This window comes from Ursus arctos, unplaced genomic scaffold (genome assembly GCF_023065955.2).
Source record: "Ursus arctos isolate Adak ecotype North America unplaced genomic scaffold, UrsArc2.0 scaffold_4, whole genome shotgun sequence".
NCBI classification, from domain to species: domain Eukaryota; kingdom Metazoa; phylum Chordata; class Mammalia; order Carnivora; family Ursidae; genus Ursus; species Ursus arctos.
The window spans coordinates 67,697,535-67,714,552 of record NW_026623056.1 but is presented as its reverse complement, the minus strand read 5'-3'; the positions used below and the strand labels follow the sequence as shown (position 1 = coordinate 67,714,552).

The window sequence follows — 17,018 nt, the reverse complement described above, 5'->3', positions numbered from 1 at the left end:
TAAGTGATTAATGAAAATCAAATTGTCTTTGAATTCTATAGAAGAAATTTTTTAAAAAGGAAGGTGGTTCCATTCTAACTGTAAATGGCTAAGACAAAGAAATCATTGATTTATTCAGAATAATTTCCTTTTACATTAAAAATATAATTCTCTTTGATGGTTTATTGGCTGATTATCTTCCAGCTTCCCAATGTTAGCTTGGCTGACCATGGTCAAGGTGACCTCTTCCATATCTTTTCAGATATATGAATCTGGGAATGAATAAAAAGAAATAAAAAATATATTACAAAAGACTCTTCCACAGCAGTTCAAACACCAGAACTTTTCTTTAGTTTCTGTGATTACAGAACTTTTCTTTAGCTTCTGTAATTATAATAAAGGCCATTGGCTTGATTTGTTTTAATTCTGAAGTAAATATCTAATTCTATTAATCACTTTTAGAAAGCTAATGGATAACGTCTCGCCTTCTCTTACAGAATATAGTGTCAGTAATTATAAAATAGTCACAGTGGCAAAACATCTGGATTAGGGCACCTAGGTGGCTCAGTCCGTTGAGCATCTGCCTTGGGCTGGAGTCATGATCTCAGGGTCCTGGAATTGAGCCCCACATCAGGCTTCCTGCTTGGTGGGGAGGCTGCTTCTCTCTCTCCCCCCCACTCATGCTCTGTGTCGCTATATCTGACTCTCTCTCTCTCAAATAAATAAAATCTTTTTAAAAATCTGCATTATTCAGGCAATACTTTATTTTTTTAAAGATTTTTATTTATTTATTTGAGAGGGAGCACAAATCGAGGGGGAGGGGCAGAGGGAGAGGGAGGAGCAGACTCCCCACTAAGCAGGGAGCCCAATGTGGCTCTTGATCTCAGGACCCCGAGGTCATGACCTGAGCTGAAGGCGGATGCTTAACTGACTGAGGCCCCCTAGGCGCCCAGGCGATAATTTATTTTTAATGAAGTTTGTTAAACTTGTGGGTGCCCTTTCTCCCCGGTAGAGTCTAAGAGTTGGATGCTCAAACTCCCTTCCCCGTCTTTTTAAAAACCAGTCTCCTGGGCAGGACTTGAAAAGCTCATTCAGACCAAGGTGATGATCACCAATGGATGCATCTTCCAAGGGTGTCTGATATTCGTCCGGTGGCAGCATCCATGGGGGCTGTGTCCTATCTCACTAGTTAAATATTTTGCGTATCAGTCCTGATTTAAATAATGCATAATCTTAAAGGAAGTAAGGGAAAGTTTTATTTTCCATCTGGATTTATTCTCATAGCCTGCTATGCAGTTTGTATACACAGGGCTATAGATGTTTCCATCCTAGTATAATGCTTGATGCTCGACTCCCTTCCTGTAGTCAGATAGGAGAGTAAATAGTGCCTTTAAAAACAGCACAGGGGTGCTGACTTTGTTTCCAGGTGATGCTTTGGGTGCGTCATCTCAGATTTGCTTTATCAATATGATGACACAACATGTGGAATGATTGTCTTTGATAAGGAGATGAGAAGGGATTCTAATTTTTCATGTTAGCACAGTTCAGTTTTTCACCACATATCCAGGCCCTGCTGTAGATGGTGGGAGGACAGGGCCCAGCAAGTCATTGTTCTTCTGCTCAAGATTTGAAAGTTTCTTGAAATCACCACAGCTCAGCGTTCTCTCCACACACTTGATCATTTTGTTACAAATGATGAGGAATGTGGAGGGTGGGGACACTTGAACTAAGCATAAAAACGTAAATGTTAATTCAGGAAAAATCCTTCCAAGAATAATGTAATCACAAACTATTAACAGGTATTTCAATAGCAGCATCCTACCACATATGCATGGGTGCTTATGTAGTTCATGGAAATAAATGGGGGCCCACGGGACAGTTGGGGGTTGTCCATTAGGGACTAGAACTCTCCAGGATGGACCGCAGAGCTCTTCTGTCTCTTACCAAGTGACAGCTGTGTGCTGATCTTGTTTTGATTTCAGATTTCTTACACTTACTGGACAGATGTTACTGTGAATTCTGCTAACCAATCCTCTGCTTTATTTTAGAAAGGAAAACAGTGAATGACACAATCTGGCAGGAACCCTGCAAGCCTGAGAATGGTTCCCACATCAGAAGACTCTGTCAGCTAAAAGGTAATTGCTAAATTCAGTTCAGCTGACTTCACATTTTCCCAAAGTAGTTTAAAGGGCAGGTAAGAAAAATTTACATCTTTCCCTATTAAAATAAGCAGGGCATTGTGGTCTACTTAAAAAAGGAAAAACAATTAGAATAGGAAGTATGTATTATTAATAGGATATATACGTGTGTCCGAGTGCGTATAGATACACATAGACATATAGGAAGGAAATGGAATCTAATTAGGTTGACTGTGGAAGCAAAGAATCAATTGCAAATAATATTTGAAAGTCTTTAATGTCTATAAGAATTTTAAAATGTATTAAAAATCAGCACATAGAAAACCCCTCTAAAATAACATCAATATATTAATAGTTGTTAAAACATGTAAGTTTTCCTTAAAAATATAGAAGAGTAACCTTGATTATTAATACAAAATTATATCATTTTATAACTTAAAAATTCCCAAGAAGAGAAAATTAGCAGCCAGGTGTAGAAAAATTTATTAATAATAAATGACTTCAAAATTAAAATTATTTAACTTTGGGAAGGTAATGAATAAAACAATAAGTCTTCAGAGTTCACAAACATGAACAACAGCATAAAAAGTTGATCTGCTTGGTATTCTCCCTCTAATGTTACTGGAACAAGAAATAATTAATTATGTTAGTTATTAATTATTTAAGAGTTTCTAATTTTTTATTAAATATATTTTTAATATCTTAGGGCAAAGGGAATTATAGTGCATATTTGTCATTAGTTTAGTGATTTGATTATATATTCTGTCCAAATTTTACCTTTTAAGAGTGCTCTTAGATTTACAAAGTATTTATGAAAATAATTTATTTTGAAATATTTCAGTTTTACTCAAGATTATGTAACATTTTGGGGAATAATTTTAACTGAATTTCTAAATAGTTGTAATTTTCTCTGTTACAAATAGGTGAAACATTTTGGGATTTAGTTATTTTCTTTTAATCACAACATAGGAAATGTTTTAATAATATCATCTTTTGATTGGACTGTATCTTTGTTCTATGTTCATTCACACATGATTAGTCAAACATTCATCCACATCACCCGTCCTCCGTCCCTTTAATAAACACATGTGAGTTTTAGATTACCGTATATTGATCTATGGATCAAGAAGTCATAATTGTACGATAGATTATTTTTAGTTATAAACTTTGCCATAAGTTTCTTTAAAAGTTCAATTTCCTAAAAGTGCCTTTTTCGATACTTTTTTTTTTTTAATTTAGGAATCATAGGCAGGTAATTCTATTACAGCCAAAAAATCTTGGCTTACGGTGGGGTATTTCTGATTAGTGACATGTTCTTTGTCGGAGAAGAAAAAAAGCAAGCTTTTACAGAAAACTTCTCTGCTTTGGTTACTTCTGAATCTTGAGCTACCATATATTCGTGTGTGTGCGTGTGTGCACATGTGTGCGTGTGTGTGTGTGTCTAAAAGTTCAGCTGACATTTCCACAGTAGCGGCTGAGTCACAGGACATCTCCTAGGGATTAATGCTGTGCAAGGAAGAGTTGATGGCCTGAGACCAAGGCCGTCCATGCCACTGTAAATTGAAGGGAGAAATTCAGTGGGCAAGGGAGGGCCACAAGTTGTGGATGTGAATTTTATGGGTGGAGGAGCTTCATTTGGAAAGCTCAGAGTATTTCTAGGCAATTAGTGCCCTACCCATCAACCCATAATATTTCTTTCTCATTTTTAAACACTACTTTTCAACTGTTAATTGCATAATTACTTAAGAGAGGTTTACTGTGTCTGAGGAGTCTGTCAAGTTTAGGGAGAGGAAGACCGGAAGGTGCCGTGTCACTATCACCAGAGCCCATTATTTTATTGAACATGTATGATGAAATTTTAAAGACAGCCTCAATAAAACAGAAGAAAACATACAGGGAATTAAATGGTAGGAGTGGCACTAACTCCTAAGGAATCTGTTACAAACTCCAAGACCAAAAAAAAAAAAAAAAAGCCACTTCTCTCAATTTCAGTTTCAAAAAGGTATTTGTTCATGACACATTTTAATAGCATTTCAGGCCTAAAGAGTATGGGGTTCCTATGAAAGAAACATCCACAGGTTATGTTTAGCAAGGATTTGTGCCTGGTGTTTCAATCCATAAGGATATTCACGTAGCTCAATAATATGACTGTATTATGTCAGTTAAGACAAAATTTACCAGAATACATCGAGTGCCAGAAGCATAATATTTTTAGTTTATCTAGTCCATTTCCTTCTTCTAAGAAGAGCTTTATCGAAATCTCCATCTGTGCTGTTAAAAGACTACATCTGTAAAATAAATGCAGGATAAATGAAGTGCTCAAGACTTTGTGATAAAGCGCGGGCATAGTTGAGGTATCAAGGAAAATTAATTTGTAATTCATATTAATTGTATTTTCAGCATCATAAACAGGAAGAATATTCATAATGTTCATTAGAGTAAATCAAAATCAATTTTTAAATTTTAAAATTTTTAAATTGATTTTGGCCTTAGTTTTATGAAGAAATTAAGTTAAGCCTGAAAAGAACAAACTTTGAAATCTCTGAATTGGAGTTTACCTAAGATCAAGTTTTGATTTAAGTAAAGATAGTGTCAGGAACAAGGTTTTTATATTTTACGTTAGGAAGTACAAAGAATTAAAGCAAAGCAAAATTTTTAAAAAATAATAAAAAGGGGGGCACCTGGGTGGCTCAGCCGTTAAGCGTCTGCCTTCAGCTCAGGGTGTGATCCCAGGACTCCGGGATCGAGCCCCGCATTGGGCTCCCTGCTCTGCTGGGAGCCTGCTTCTTCCTCTCCACTCCCCCTGCTTGTGTTCCCTCTCTCACTGGCTGTCTCTCTCTCTGTCAAATAAATAAAATCTTAAAAAGATAAAAAATAATAAAAAGGAAACAAAACATATTTAGTGATTTTTCAAACAGTGGGACCATGACAGACTATTCCATAAAACAGAAAACAGGCAAAAAAATAAATAAATAAAAATAATTGGCCTGTTAGTAAAGGAAGTAAGGGGCTGGATAAGATCAAGAAATATGGTTACTATTGAAAGGAATACTAATTGCACCCACACTGCTGTCAAATTTTTTAAAAAATAAATGCTCCTTACCTATGATTTTGATGAGATTCATTATCAAAAATCCTATTAGAAGAGGGATGTTATTAGGGCCTTCAAGTTTCCCATTTGAATTGCTATTGGTTTGAAACCTTCTTTCCTGAACTCTAGTCAATGTTATTATTTGGCCAGCCTCCTCAGAGTAAGCATGTAAATATTTTGGCTTTTGATTTTTCCAGACCTTATTAATTCTATTTCTTTTTTGGCTTGATATCCTGGCAAATTATATATAAAGTCACAAATGTATTTACTATTCTGTTTAATATTCAGGGACCACCATCTAATTTAAAAATTGTTTCCCAAGACCATATAATTTAACTCTGGTTAGACGGGATCACATGAGCAGTCATCTGCTTATCATATGGGAATAGACGCCCTGAGCAAAGGCTGCCTGTGAGCGGGCCTCCAACTTCCAAGGAGGGCTTTCTGAATTGAGTGATAAGAACACTCGGTATCCTAGTGTTTTGGACAAATGAATTTCCCTTCAGTTCTTTAGGGGAGTTCTTCCTAGGATTATAGTTACCTGAGTATGGTCAGAGGTATCTTCATTAGTTTCACCTACAAGCTGATTTAAAATACTGCTTTTTTAATTAATCTCATTTCTTCCCCACAGCTGGGGGAGTTGGAGTCTGAATGTTTATGTTGAACGGTGCATTCCTACATACACTGTCATTTGTAACTCACTTATGTAGTTTATGCATGTTCAGATAATCTTGTTGCTGCAAAAAAAACCACGCCAAAATTTAACGGCATCGAGCAACAGTTTATTAGGCTCATGGATTTTGTGGGCCAGGAATTCATTCAGGGCAGTGCTTCATGATATCTGAGGCTTCTTCTGGAAAGACTTGAATGACTGGGGAGGCCTTAAATATCTGGTGGCTTGAATCATTAGAGACTTTTTCACTTATATATTTGGCACCTGTTCTGGGGTAACTTGCAGGCTGTGCTCAGTGGAGACTTTCAACTGGAGACCAATATGTGGCCTCTCCGAGGGACTTAAGCTCCCCCCGCGCAGGCCAAGGGCTGGGTTGTCAGAGGGAGAGACATGAGAAGGAGCTTCACACATTATGGGAGAAAGTGTCTGGAGAGTAAGCATCCCAAATGAACAAGGCAGAAGCTGTAAGTCTTCTTCTGACCTAGTTTTGGGGGGTCACAAAGCATCATTTCCACTGCATTGTCCTGTGACAAGTGAGTTACTAAGATCAGCTCAGTTCAATAAGGAGAATTGAACTCTATTTCTTGATGGAGGCATGCCAAGTTCACATTGCAGAATATGTGGTGTGAGAGATATTTCTGTGGCCATCTATGGAAAGTACAACTGCATATTGCCTAATTCAGCTATTGCAACTTTGTTGCTACTTAGGACCAAATTGCTTCTGTTTTTATAAATATTCTCCTGTAAGGCAATATTTGGGAGATTGCAAATAAATAAAAATGTATAAGACCACAAAACAAACAGCTAATCTTCATAAAATACCATTTTTCTGATGCCTCTTCCTACTCCAAGACCCTCGAAGGTCCCCCATTTTCTACAGTAGAGGCCACATGCTGGTAGCTCTGTAACTGAATTTATTCTGAGAAAAAGCTTCTTTGGACCACACAATATTTTAAAAATCAGGAAATTTTACATCAATATCCATATATTTATATTCTCTTGAAAAACAAGAGGGAAACCGGCAATCCTGGGCTCAAAGTCTAAGGTGATTTCGGCTGGGAAAGCTGAGAGCAATGGCCGCCCTTCATCAGTGGTGACCCTTCAGCTCACCATAGATCTTCCATTATCTCCCTGACAAAATTCACCTCATTTAGTTAAGGTACTTATTTGACTCCTGCTGATACATTTATATTTCAACATCGGTCTAGTAGGTTATGTCCAAATTCCTCCACCTGGAGCTCACAGCTCCTTAAAATTTCACTTTATCTACCCTTCCAGCCCTACCTCCTTCTATGCTATATTGAGAATTGCCTGTCACGTGACCAATTTCAGTCCCTACACTGAATTAAATGTGTTCCACTTATTCTATACCGTAGGCTGCTATATTTGTAATTTTTCCTTTTCTCCTGCCTTTCCAAACTACATCCACTCTTCAAGCTTCCATTGGGGTCCCTTCCAGGAGTAGCCTGAGTCATAGTGATCTCTCCCCATAGCAGCATCTGAATCACTCATTTTACTACTTCGCGTCGCTGTTTGAGTGACGTAAGTGCCTTGTGCATGTGCCTCAGCTGCTTCTGGATTCTAGAGTACAGGTGAGCACTTTACTGCTCTTTTCCTCTACCCGGAAAGATAACCACAGAGGGAGTTCTCCAAAATTCATGTTAAAGGAATCAGAAAAGGGAAGAGATGAAAAGGAATGAAGGAACAGAGGAGAGAATTTTCTTTTTCTAAATACAAAAACTTAAAAAAAAAAGAAGAAGAAGAAGAAGAAGAAGGTTGCCCAGACTGCTTCTTGCATCCTGACCCTATAATGGAAGATCTGGTTTCCAAGAGTCAGATCACGAAACAAGCTTATAATAAAATTGAAGTGTTTTCTGGAAACTTGTATTGGGTATTCTGATTTTAAATATTGTTAACAATATACATAACTCTGAGACTGAATTTAAACTGTCTTTTCACTATTGCTAAGAGGGCGATTTGGAGGAGAACCTGCCCCTGTTTTTCACTGTGCGTGGAGGGGAGGCCTCACCCGCCCCTTTCTCCCCCAGAGAATCTGAGAATGAGGAATAGCAAGAAATTCAAGCATGAAGGTGAAGGGAAAGGTCACTGGCTTGGCGGCCAGGTGATTTCTGTGGTCACAGTATCCTCGTCTGTAAACTAAGGGGCTTGGGTTAAGGGAACCCTAAAGTTCTGTCCTCTTTTAGCACAGGTACCTTTCACATTTAAATAAATGGAGCCCATTTTCCAGTCCCTGGAAGGGAAAGGCTATTACTTTTTGAAAGGTTTCATGTAGCTGCAAGCAAACAGATGCCACATTGCAGGCCTTTTACTGAAGCATGCATAGAACGGTTTCAACATAAATAATCCATGTTGAGAAAACGTCTATAAGCTAATGAAGCTCCAAACGCCAGGGGTGGAAAGCTTAGTTTAACAGAATCAGGCGAGGTGATAACTTCATGGAATCATAGCATTTTGGAGTTAGACATGGCTTTAGGAGCCAGTATGCTACTCTTTTATTACTGAGAGGGAAACTGAGTGCCAGAGAGGTTCCATGGCTCGCTCAGGTACTCAGCAGGCCAATGGCCTTCTTCATTTTGTTAAATTTGTACTTTATTTTGATCTGTTTCTTATGAGAATAACTTATCTTTCAGAAAATAAAGATTTATGATTCAGGCAATATAGTACCTTAATAGACTAATGAAAAATATAATGAGTATTAAATTGCACTTAAACTTCTCAAATCCTGTAATTTCTGATAATCTACATATAACATTTATCTCTTTTCATAGATCTAAATGAAGATGATTTTCTTTTGAGTAATAACATACATACTTTTCAAGGAAAAAAACCACAAGGCATTTCCTGTCAGGTAATGTGAATAATCAACACTTGGCGTGTGTTTTGTGAAAATCATCTTGTTATTGAGCTCTGTAATATTCTGGATACAGCGTACAATACTTAGCCTTGTAGCTATCTTGTATTTAGATATTGTAGGTTGTTTTGTAATTGATATGCTTATATCTCTGTGAATTGGAATATAAATGAAAAATCAAATGATGACTTGAGTTAATAAACCATTTTGATTATGCAAAACATTATGCTCTACAGCCTTTTGATAAGTAACTCTGAGCCTGTTAAATTAATGTACTGGGATTTTCTCTGACAAGACCTATGTTAAGTGCTTAGAACTATCTGGCAACCTTCAGTGAGGGGCACGTCCCTCGTGTTTTTACATTTGGTATAAAAACATATACTATTATTCCTGACATATCCTTTATAAATTGCATTAATTAGCTCAGGAGTTCAGGCAATTAAGAAAGTCTGAACCTTGGGCCTCCCTCATAATAATAACATAACATTAATTAACAGCCAAATAGTTGCTATTCCCCTTGTAATGAAAAATAGTATATGAGCCAGTCGGGCCAACTCAAGCATCATACTGATTTTTGATATTTTTCTGACAGCCAATCGTGTTCTCTTTCATCATTCTGATAGTTTTATTAGGAAATTTAGAACTGGCCTTCCTTGGTGCAATAGACTGATAATTCGAAGACAAGATACAGCCTCTGAATCGTGAGGGGCTGATTTGGTGAGGAAAGGAAGCTCGCACTCTTAAATCCAGCCTGATTTCTGAGGCTGTCGGAGGCCTTCCGATGGATTAGACAACGGACCTTAACTTGTGATCAGCCCGTTTCTCCTGGCTGTTCCTCCACCGCCAGAGTAGTGAGCTCCTGCGGGGGCTGCACCACATGGCCTGAGGGCCTCCAGCCAGCGAAGTCTCCTGCAGTGCATGGTGGAGAGCTCTGCAAACAGAGCTCTGAATCTTAGTTTGGCTCTTAGTACCTCTGTGATTTGGGGCAATTTATGTAATCTCTCTCTGCCTCAGTTTTCCTGATCTGTAAAATCGGTCTATAAGGAAACTATCTCATGGCTGTCAGGAGGACTGAGTGAGATACTTAGTTAAAGCACTTAGCTTCATGGCTGGCGTTTAGAAGATGCTTTACAAAATTCAATTGTTGTCCCCGAGGCTCCTCTCTTCTCTTCTCCCTCCCTTTCCTCCTCCTTCTTACTCTTTGCAAGGGCTTCATGACACTTACAAGCACAGCTGGCAGATTATTTCTGAAATATGCAGTCCCATTCTCCTAAATTTAGATGAGGCCTCAGATATAGTATCTAAGTGAAACATTGTCTGATAGCCAGGAAATAAATGAAGGCTGATTTACAGTAAGAGCTCCCCAGACATGTGTGGTGCCAAGAGAAGTCCTTCTTTAGGTTTTTAGTAGAAAAATAGAACCATCTTTGAGAATGAAGAAAATGATATAAAAACTTCTTAGAAGAAAAGCATTAAAGGTATATCTTTACTACACCAATCTTGCGTTTTCACTGGCTAAGAAATGATCCTTCTAGAATAGTAACCATTCACTTGTACTGTGTAGTTTATCACTAAAGATCAGTTGAGGGAATTCATAAGCAGTGACAGACAAGCAGGAGATATCTAATCTAGAAATCTTCATTTGGAGTGGAGGTTGGTCTTATCTATCTTTAATATCTCTCTTCTTATTCATGGTGGACATTCACTTGAATTTAACTAATTAAGAAACACTTTTTCTGGAGCGCCTGGGTGGCTCAGTCAGTTAAGCATCTGCTTTCAGCTCAGGTCATGATCTCAGGGTCCTGGGATCGAGCCCCACATCGGGCTCTCCTTTCAGTGGCAAGTCTGCTTCTCCCTCTGACTCTGTGCTCTCTCTCGCTCTTGCTCTTAAATAAATAAATAAAATCTTTAAAAATGAAAAAAAAAAAGAAGAAATACTTTTTCTGTATGACAGGATACTTTAATGTAATGAAGTCTTATTAAGTATTAAGAAGTGTTAGGCAAAGGGCGCCTGGGTGGCACAGCGGTTAAGCGTCTGCCTTCAGCTCAGGGCGTGATCCCGGCGTTATGGGATCGAGCCCCACATCAGGCTCCTCCGCTATGAGCCTGCTTCTTCCTCTCCCACTCCCTGCTTGTGTTCTCTCTCTCGCTGGCTGTCTCTATCTCTGTCAAATAAATAAAAATAAAAAAATCTTTAAAAAAAAAAGTGTTAGGCAAATTATTAACCTATAAACTCCTTGTGACTGAGGAAAAGTAAAAGCAGTTTACCCTTTGAAAGATGGGGCAGAGAGGGCACCATTCTCTGGTGTGAAGGGGCAGACTGGCTTATCAGTGGGCTCCTTAAGAATGGACTTGGGCATAGACTGCGGCCTCTCACTGAGTGAGCAAATGACTTACCAGAGCAATGTTTCCCCCGTGCGGCCTGGGGACTGTCTGTATCAGAATGAAGGGACTTGAGGGGCACCTGGGTGGCCCAGTCAGTTAAGCGCCCGACTCTTGATTTTGGCTCAGGTCATGATCTCAGGGTCGTGAGATCGAGCCCTGCGTAGGACTCCTTGCGGTGGGGGGGAGGGGTGTCTGCTAAGGAGTCTCTCCCTCCCTTTCCCTGTGCCCTCTACCTTGCTCATGCATGCTCGCTCTTTTAAGCTCTAAAAAAAAAAGAAAAAAGAAAAGAGAATGAGGAGACTTGTTAAAAATGCTGAGCCTCACCCCTGTACAACTGAATTAGCATGTCTGGGGCCAGGAATAGGTATTTTTATGAGTGAACCGATGATGCTGAGTACATGAACCATGAGACTCTATGGCATCCAGACAGTTGATTGATGGGCACTTGTCTCCAGACATGATGCCCATGCAATTTCACTTTACAAGCCTAAACTTGGCTCATGTCTGGTCTGGGAAGACAGCAGTCTCATGGAAAAACCGAAGTTGGTTTTTGTTTCCTATTGTGAGAATGATATATATTCATTGTAGAACTTTTTAAAATCATGTAAAAGTAGAAAGGATTAAAATAATGAATAATATCGTAACAGGGTACATATTTTCATATGGTTGGCCATTTTACTGAATATCATTAAGACGGGGTAGAGTTCATGGGATGTAAAATATATTCATAGTTCTAATTATCACAGGACTATGCCTGCAAAATATATCTGGACAATAAAAACATTCATAATACAAAATTTAAACATTAATACAAAATTTAAACATTCCCAATCAGGAACCCCTCAACTAGACATGTTTCCTTCGTGTTCTCAAAATAAGGGGAAAGATCTCAGGCATTGAAGAAAGTGCAAGGAACCAAGGGGCAGGAGGCAGGGGCGGGAAGTGTTTATGGAATCCCCTCTCCAATACCAACTTAGTTCCATGAATATTTCTGACTACTTGGCCTGGGATAAACTTGCTGGAGAACCCACATTGCAGGACAAGTGCTGATGGGGAGAGTTTGAAGCAAAGCTGTCTGCCCAGTACTGTAATCATTACACTGACCATAAAGAACATCTTGGAGGTAACTTGACTCCCAGCATTTATTTTTGTATCCTTGTTCTTATTTGTTCTTTTCTGGCACCATTCAGTTGATGGCTCAGACCTTTTGTAGCATATTGAAAAGGGTATAAAATATGCAGTAATACAGACTTTGGGCTAATATATTTTCAAAAATGTTTCATGCCCCATTTCTCACGTAAATTCTTAGGCTGCTTTCAGCCTTCAGAGCGTCATTCATATTCATGATAGAAAAGAAGGATAACATTTATTACTTTCAGTGCTGGTGATATTAAGCACTGTCAAGCACCCCCACCCAGGACTGCACCAAAACATTTTCTCCCTAAGCTCCTTCAGTGGAAAAAGCGTTGCTGTGTGAATTAATTTTTAAAAATATGCATGTGTGTATGTAAGTGCGGGGTAGGTTTTCTTCTAAGGGTTAGATCACTTCACACCCATTTCAACCAATTTCTCTTTTAATGTCCTTTTCTATGGAGACTGCAAAGCAGGTATTTGAGTTCTCAGCTTCCCCTGTGGTTAGGGTGGTCATGGCATCCAGTTCTGACCAGTGAGAAATGCCTGGGGAGGGTTTTGTTTTCAGGGAAAAAACAAAAAAAAGAATAAATCCTCCTGAGGAGGTTCTGTCCTTTGCCCTCTCCCTGCTAGAAGCTGGGACATGGTATCTACTGAGTTAGCAGCTGTCCTTCCACCATAGGGCAAAAGGCACATTAAAAATGGTGGAGCAGGGGGGGCGCCTGGGTGGCCCAGTCGGTTAAGCATCTGCTTTCCGCACAGGTCATGATCCCGGGGTCATGGGATCGAGCCCTCCATCGGGCTCTCTGCACGGTGGGGAGCCTGCTTCTCCGTCTCCCTCTGCCTGCCGCTCCCCCTGCTTGTGGCTCACTCTCTCTCTCCCCAACAAATAAATAAATAAATAAAATCTTAAAAAAAAAAAAAAAAAGCATGGTGAGGCAGGCAAGGTACAGAGCCTGATTCCTCTGGGACACTCATGAGTTACTGCACCAGCATTGGACTGCCTATATTTGGACTCCTTGTTGTGAGGAATCATAAGCCCTGTACTTGCTTAAGCCACTATGGTTGGGTTTTCTGTTTTTCAAAGCTGAACGTATTCCTCATGGATACACTTTATTTGTGTAACTGCCACTTTTGCTAATTGCTCTAAGATATTAGACCAAATGTTGCCCACAGAGTTAGAGGGTGTCTTGACTCAGCATCACAGACCCTGACTGTGCAATCTAGACCAGCCTCCTCCAAGGTAATCAGCATCTAGAGTTGAGAGTTGGTCCTTTAGTCCTTAAGAGAAAATTGGGTTAATAACAAAAAAACCCCTCTTGGCTACAAACAGCCCGTTGGCAACGTAGAGCCTTAAAACTGTTATCCAGTACAGCACACCACTGTTGGGGAAAAAATGTGCAGATTGGATCAAAGTGGGACTGCTTTTTGGTGAGCTTAACTGAGGTGGCTTGACACCAGGTGACTGGGAAAATACTTTAAGGTTATGCTGTGATCTGTTAATGAGCGGGCGAGGCAGGTCCCTCATTAGGTTTCATCAGACACATTTGGGGTGATTCTAATCAAAGGTGTGAACAAACTGTAAGGCAGGAAAAAAACAGGCCAACATGACAGATTGTTTAAATAGTACTTGCAAGTGTCAACCAAAAAATAGTGTTTTTATGTATGATGTAATATAAAAATGAACAAATTATGTTGTGCATCATTCTTATTTTCAAATACTTTCTTATACACTATATAACTCTGCTACTGCATTAGTTATCTGTTTTCGAACTCCTTCTCCGTACTCTAGGCAGGGTTTCTGCTTCTTGCTGGAGGCCGCTTGGAGGAATCAGTACCTCATCTTGTTGGCCTTTCCATATGGCTGCTGGAGTGTATCATAGTGTGGCGTTTTGGTTCCCTCAGAATGGGTGATCCAAGGCACAGAGTAAGAAGGAAACCTTGATGCCTTTTAAGACTTAGTCTCAGAAGTCATATACCACCACTTCTACCTTATTCTATTTGTTGTAGACAAGTTATTAAACCCCAACTCATACTAAGGAGAGGGGCATTATGACCTAACTTTTGAAGAGAACAGTATAAAACAATTTATGAACGTATTTTAAAACCACCAAAGCTACCTAATAATATTACGACATTATAGATGGTGGAGTTTTCCTATATCCCAAGAGCAATGTTATAACTCATTTTGCAGATAGAAAGAATGCAGAGCTCTATTTGTTAGCTAGAAGAAAAATATAACCTTTTTTTTTAATAGAAGATTTTACAGAGTAGCTTTAGTTGGTGTTTAAGGAACATTGAATGTTAGTATGAAATCTGCATCTTGGTCTCTGGTGATATGAAATTAAAATCAGAATAGATTTTCTTATTTTAGTATCCAAAGTCATGCTCACTCTATCTATCTATCTATCTATCTATCTATCTATCTATCTATCTATCTATCTATTTTTCCATCCATCCATCCATCCATCCATCCATCCCCTTTTAAAGTAAGGAAAAGAAGTTCAGCAGTCCCCATTTCAACTTTTAGTTTATACACAGAAAAAGAAATGCCTGGTTCTAACAAATGAATTTTATGAATGAACTATATTCCTTAACCAAGTTCTTATTTTAAATATGTATATGGGTATTATCCCATCTTGATCATTTTAAAAGGTTGAAAGGAATTATTTGGGTATTCCTTAGCATTATTCTCATTTTTAAAAGAATTATACAATTCAAAAAATGGCTTGCAAACACATTCTGGTAACTTATACTGTGCCAAGCACCAAGGACCAGTTGACATCTTTAAAATGTAACACAGACCTGAGAATGTGGGCCTAGTCCTTTACAAATCCATATACCACACGCAATAGCAAAATAAAACCCGGTCACTCAGAACTAGCTTCAGTCACTTCAGCTATTCTGTTGATTTCTACTTCTTGCCTCTTGGTCCTCGGCTAGAATTTGTAGGATTTCTGCTTAACTTTGGACTTTATAGTAACCAAAATTGTTTCACTTTTATTATATGAGTTATAACTTTTGACTATGAACTCGTTTAAATTCTCTGTGTCTGTTTCCTTATGTGTAAAATGGTGATGAGAAAAATTTCTTACCATTATTATAAATATTAAATGAAACAGCATATGTGTATTACCCCCAGAAGACATTCAGTGAGCATTTGTGTCCTCTCCCTAAACTTGCAATCCCATTGTAGGCCTCACCCTCAGAATAAAATTTAAAATTCTCTTCTATTCCATTGTAAACTCCATCCAATGCCCTTTGCTTAATACCAGGTACATGGATTTTTCGAGTAGATGTCAACAGTAAGGAGCTTACATTGTCAAGTACTAAACATAATAAAAAACGTCCTGTGCTATGATTCCAGATATTACCTAACTCCAAATATATATTTGGTTTGAGTTTAAGCTCTATCAGAGTTTTTAAAACGATGCCTATTATGTACCTAAGAGCGAAGGGCAGAAAGGGAACAGGGTATAGACTGCTTCACAAACCATTGTCTTGATCCTGACTCTCTTTCTACCAACTTCTTCTGAGTTTGGGATCATGTGTTGGGACTGGAGTAAGTAAAGGATGGGGAGTGAATCCACTATATGTAATGTATACATACTATACATACATACCTGCACACATATTCATTTTTATATGTATGTATTTGATGAAATGGTACTCAATGTGCCATTGATTAACTTGATGACTACTAAAATTGAGAAAATGGATCCTTTCTCCATTATTTTGGCACCTGTGTGGGGTTTTTTTAATTTTTTTTGTTATTTTTTTTAAAGAATGTTAACATCAATCTTGTCCTTTTCTTTTTCTAATGCTAAAGAGGGTAACCTTTTAATACTGAACGCCATCTCCCTATCTAAGACATGTAAAACCTACTGCCAATGAAATGATAGGAAACTTCTCCCCAAATAATACCATTTAACTGGTTTTTCTGTTTCCCAATAATCTTAGTACAGTGAGCATTATTTTCTATAGTTCTTTATTACATTTGCCACATGGAAATGCTTTTAGAGAACATAAAAACTCATCCTTATTGAGAAGCTTTCTGACTTAAGCATAAAGCAGTACCTCTAAAGAAGAATAAGTTTTTAATGTAAAAATGTTCCCCCAAATTTAGCAATTTCTCCTGAGATAAGGAAAATTTTATAGCATTAAGAAGTGTATCTTTGTGTGCCAACTTTCTCTTACCATATAAAATCCTCAGATCACCTTAACCACCTTACTTTCCTTGTTGGGCCATTGCTAAACAAAGCTCAGGGAAAGGACATGTTTTAGAAGGTATGGGCAATTTCCAGGACACTCATGGACATCAGCACATTTTGTAGTGTTATGGACCTGAATCTACTATAACCCCTCTCCCCAATTATTTTTCCAGACTTGCTTTTGGGAACACTGCTAGCTAAATTATACAGATTTATTTGATTATTATTTCCTAAAATGTAATAAAAACTTGCAGATTCTATGGCAAATAACTACCTTCTGTAAATCTTGTTTCTTTATGTAGGTATGAATATGATCATTTCAAGGTATCTCTATTCACAGCACTCTCTTCCCAAAGATAATTAACATGTTAACATCTACGTTTCTATAGTAGTTTCTTCTCAACAGTAGTTTTTTGCCTAAGGGATGATAGCTATTCTAGGTAGGAAGAGGTGATGAAAAGGTACTATTTAAATATTACTTCTATTTCCTGAAAAGCTACTGTACTTTGCCCTTGCTGGTCCCATGCTTCTAAGATTT

At 38.3% G+C, this 17,018-nt stretch overlaps 1 protein-coding gene across 1 annotated transcript in view; it reads left to right on the top strand.

Moving 5' to 3' along the window:
* The window catches only part of SAMSN1 (SAM domain, SH3 domain and nuclear localization signals 1), a 130,387-nt gene that overhangs the window by 21,853 nt on the left and 91,516 nt on the right, over window positions 1-17,018 (top strand). The window contains exons 4-5 of the mRNA XM_057306598.1: window positions 2,028-2,114; window positions 8,671-8,750. Coding sequence (XP_057162581.1) covers window positions 2,028-2,114; window positions 8,671-8,750 — 167 coding nt within the window. The remainder of the gene's footprint in view (window positions 1-2,027; window positions 2,115-8,670; window positions 8,751-17,018) is intronic.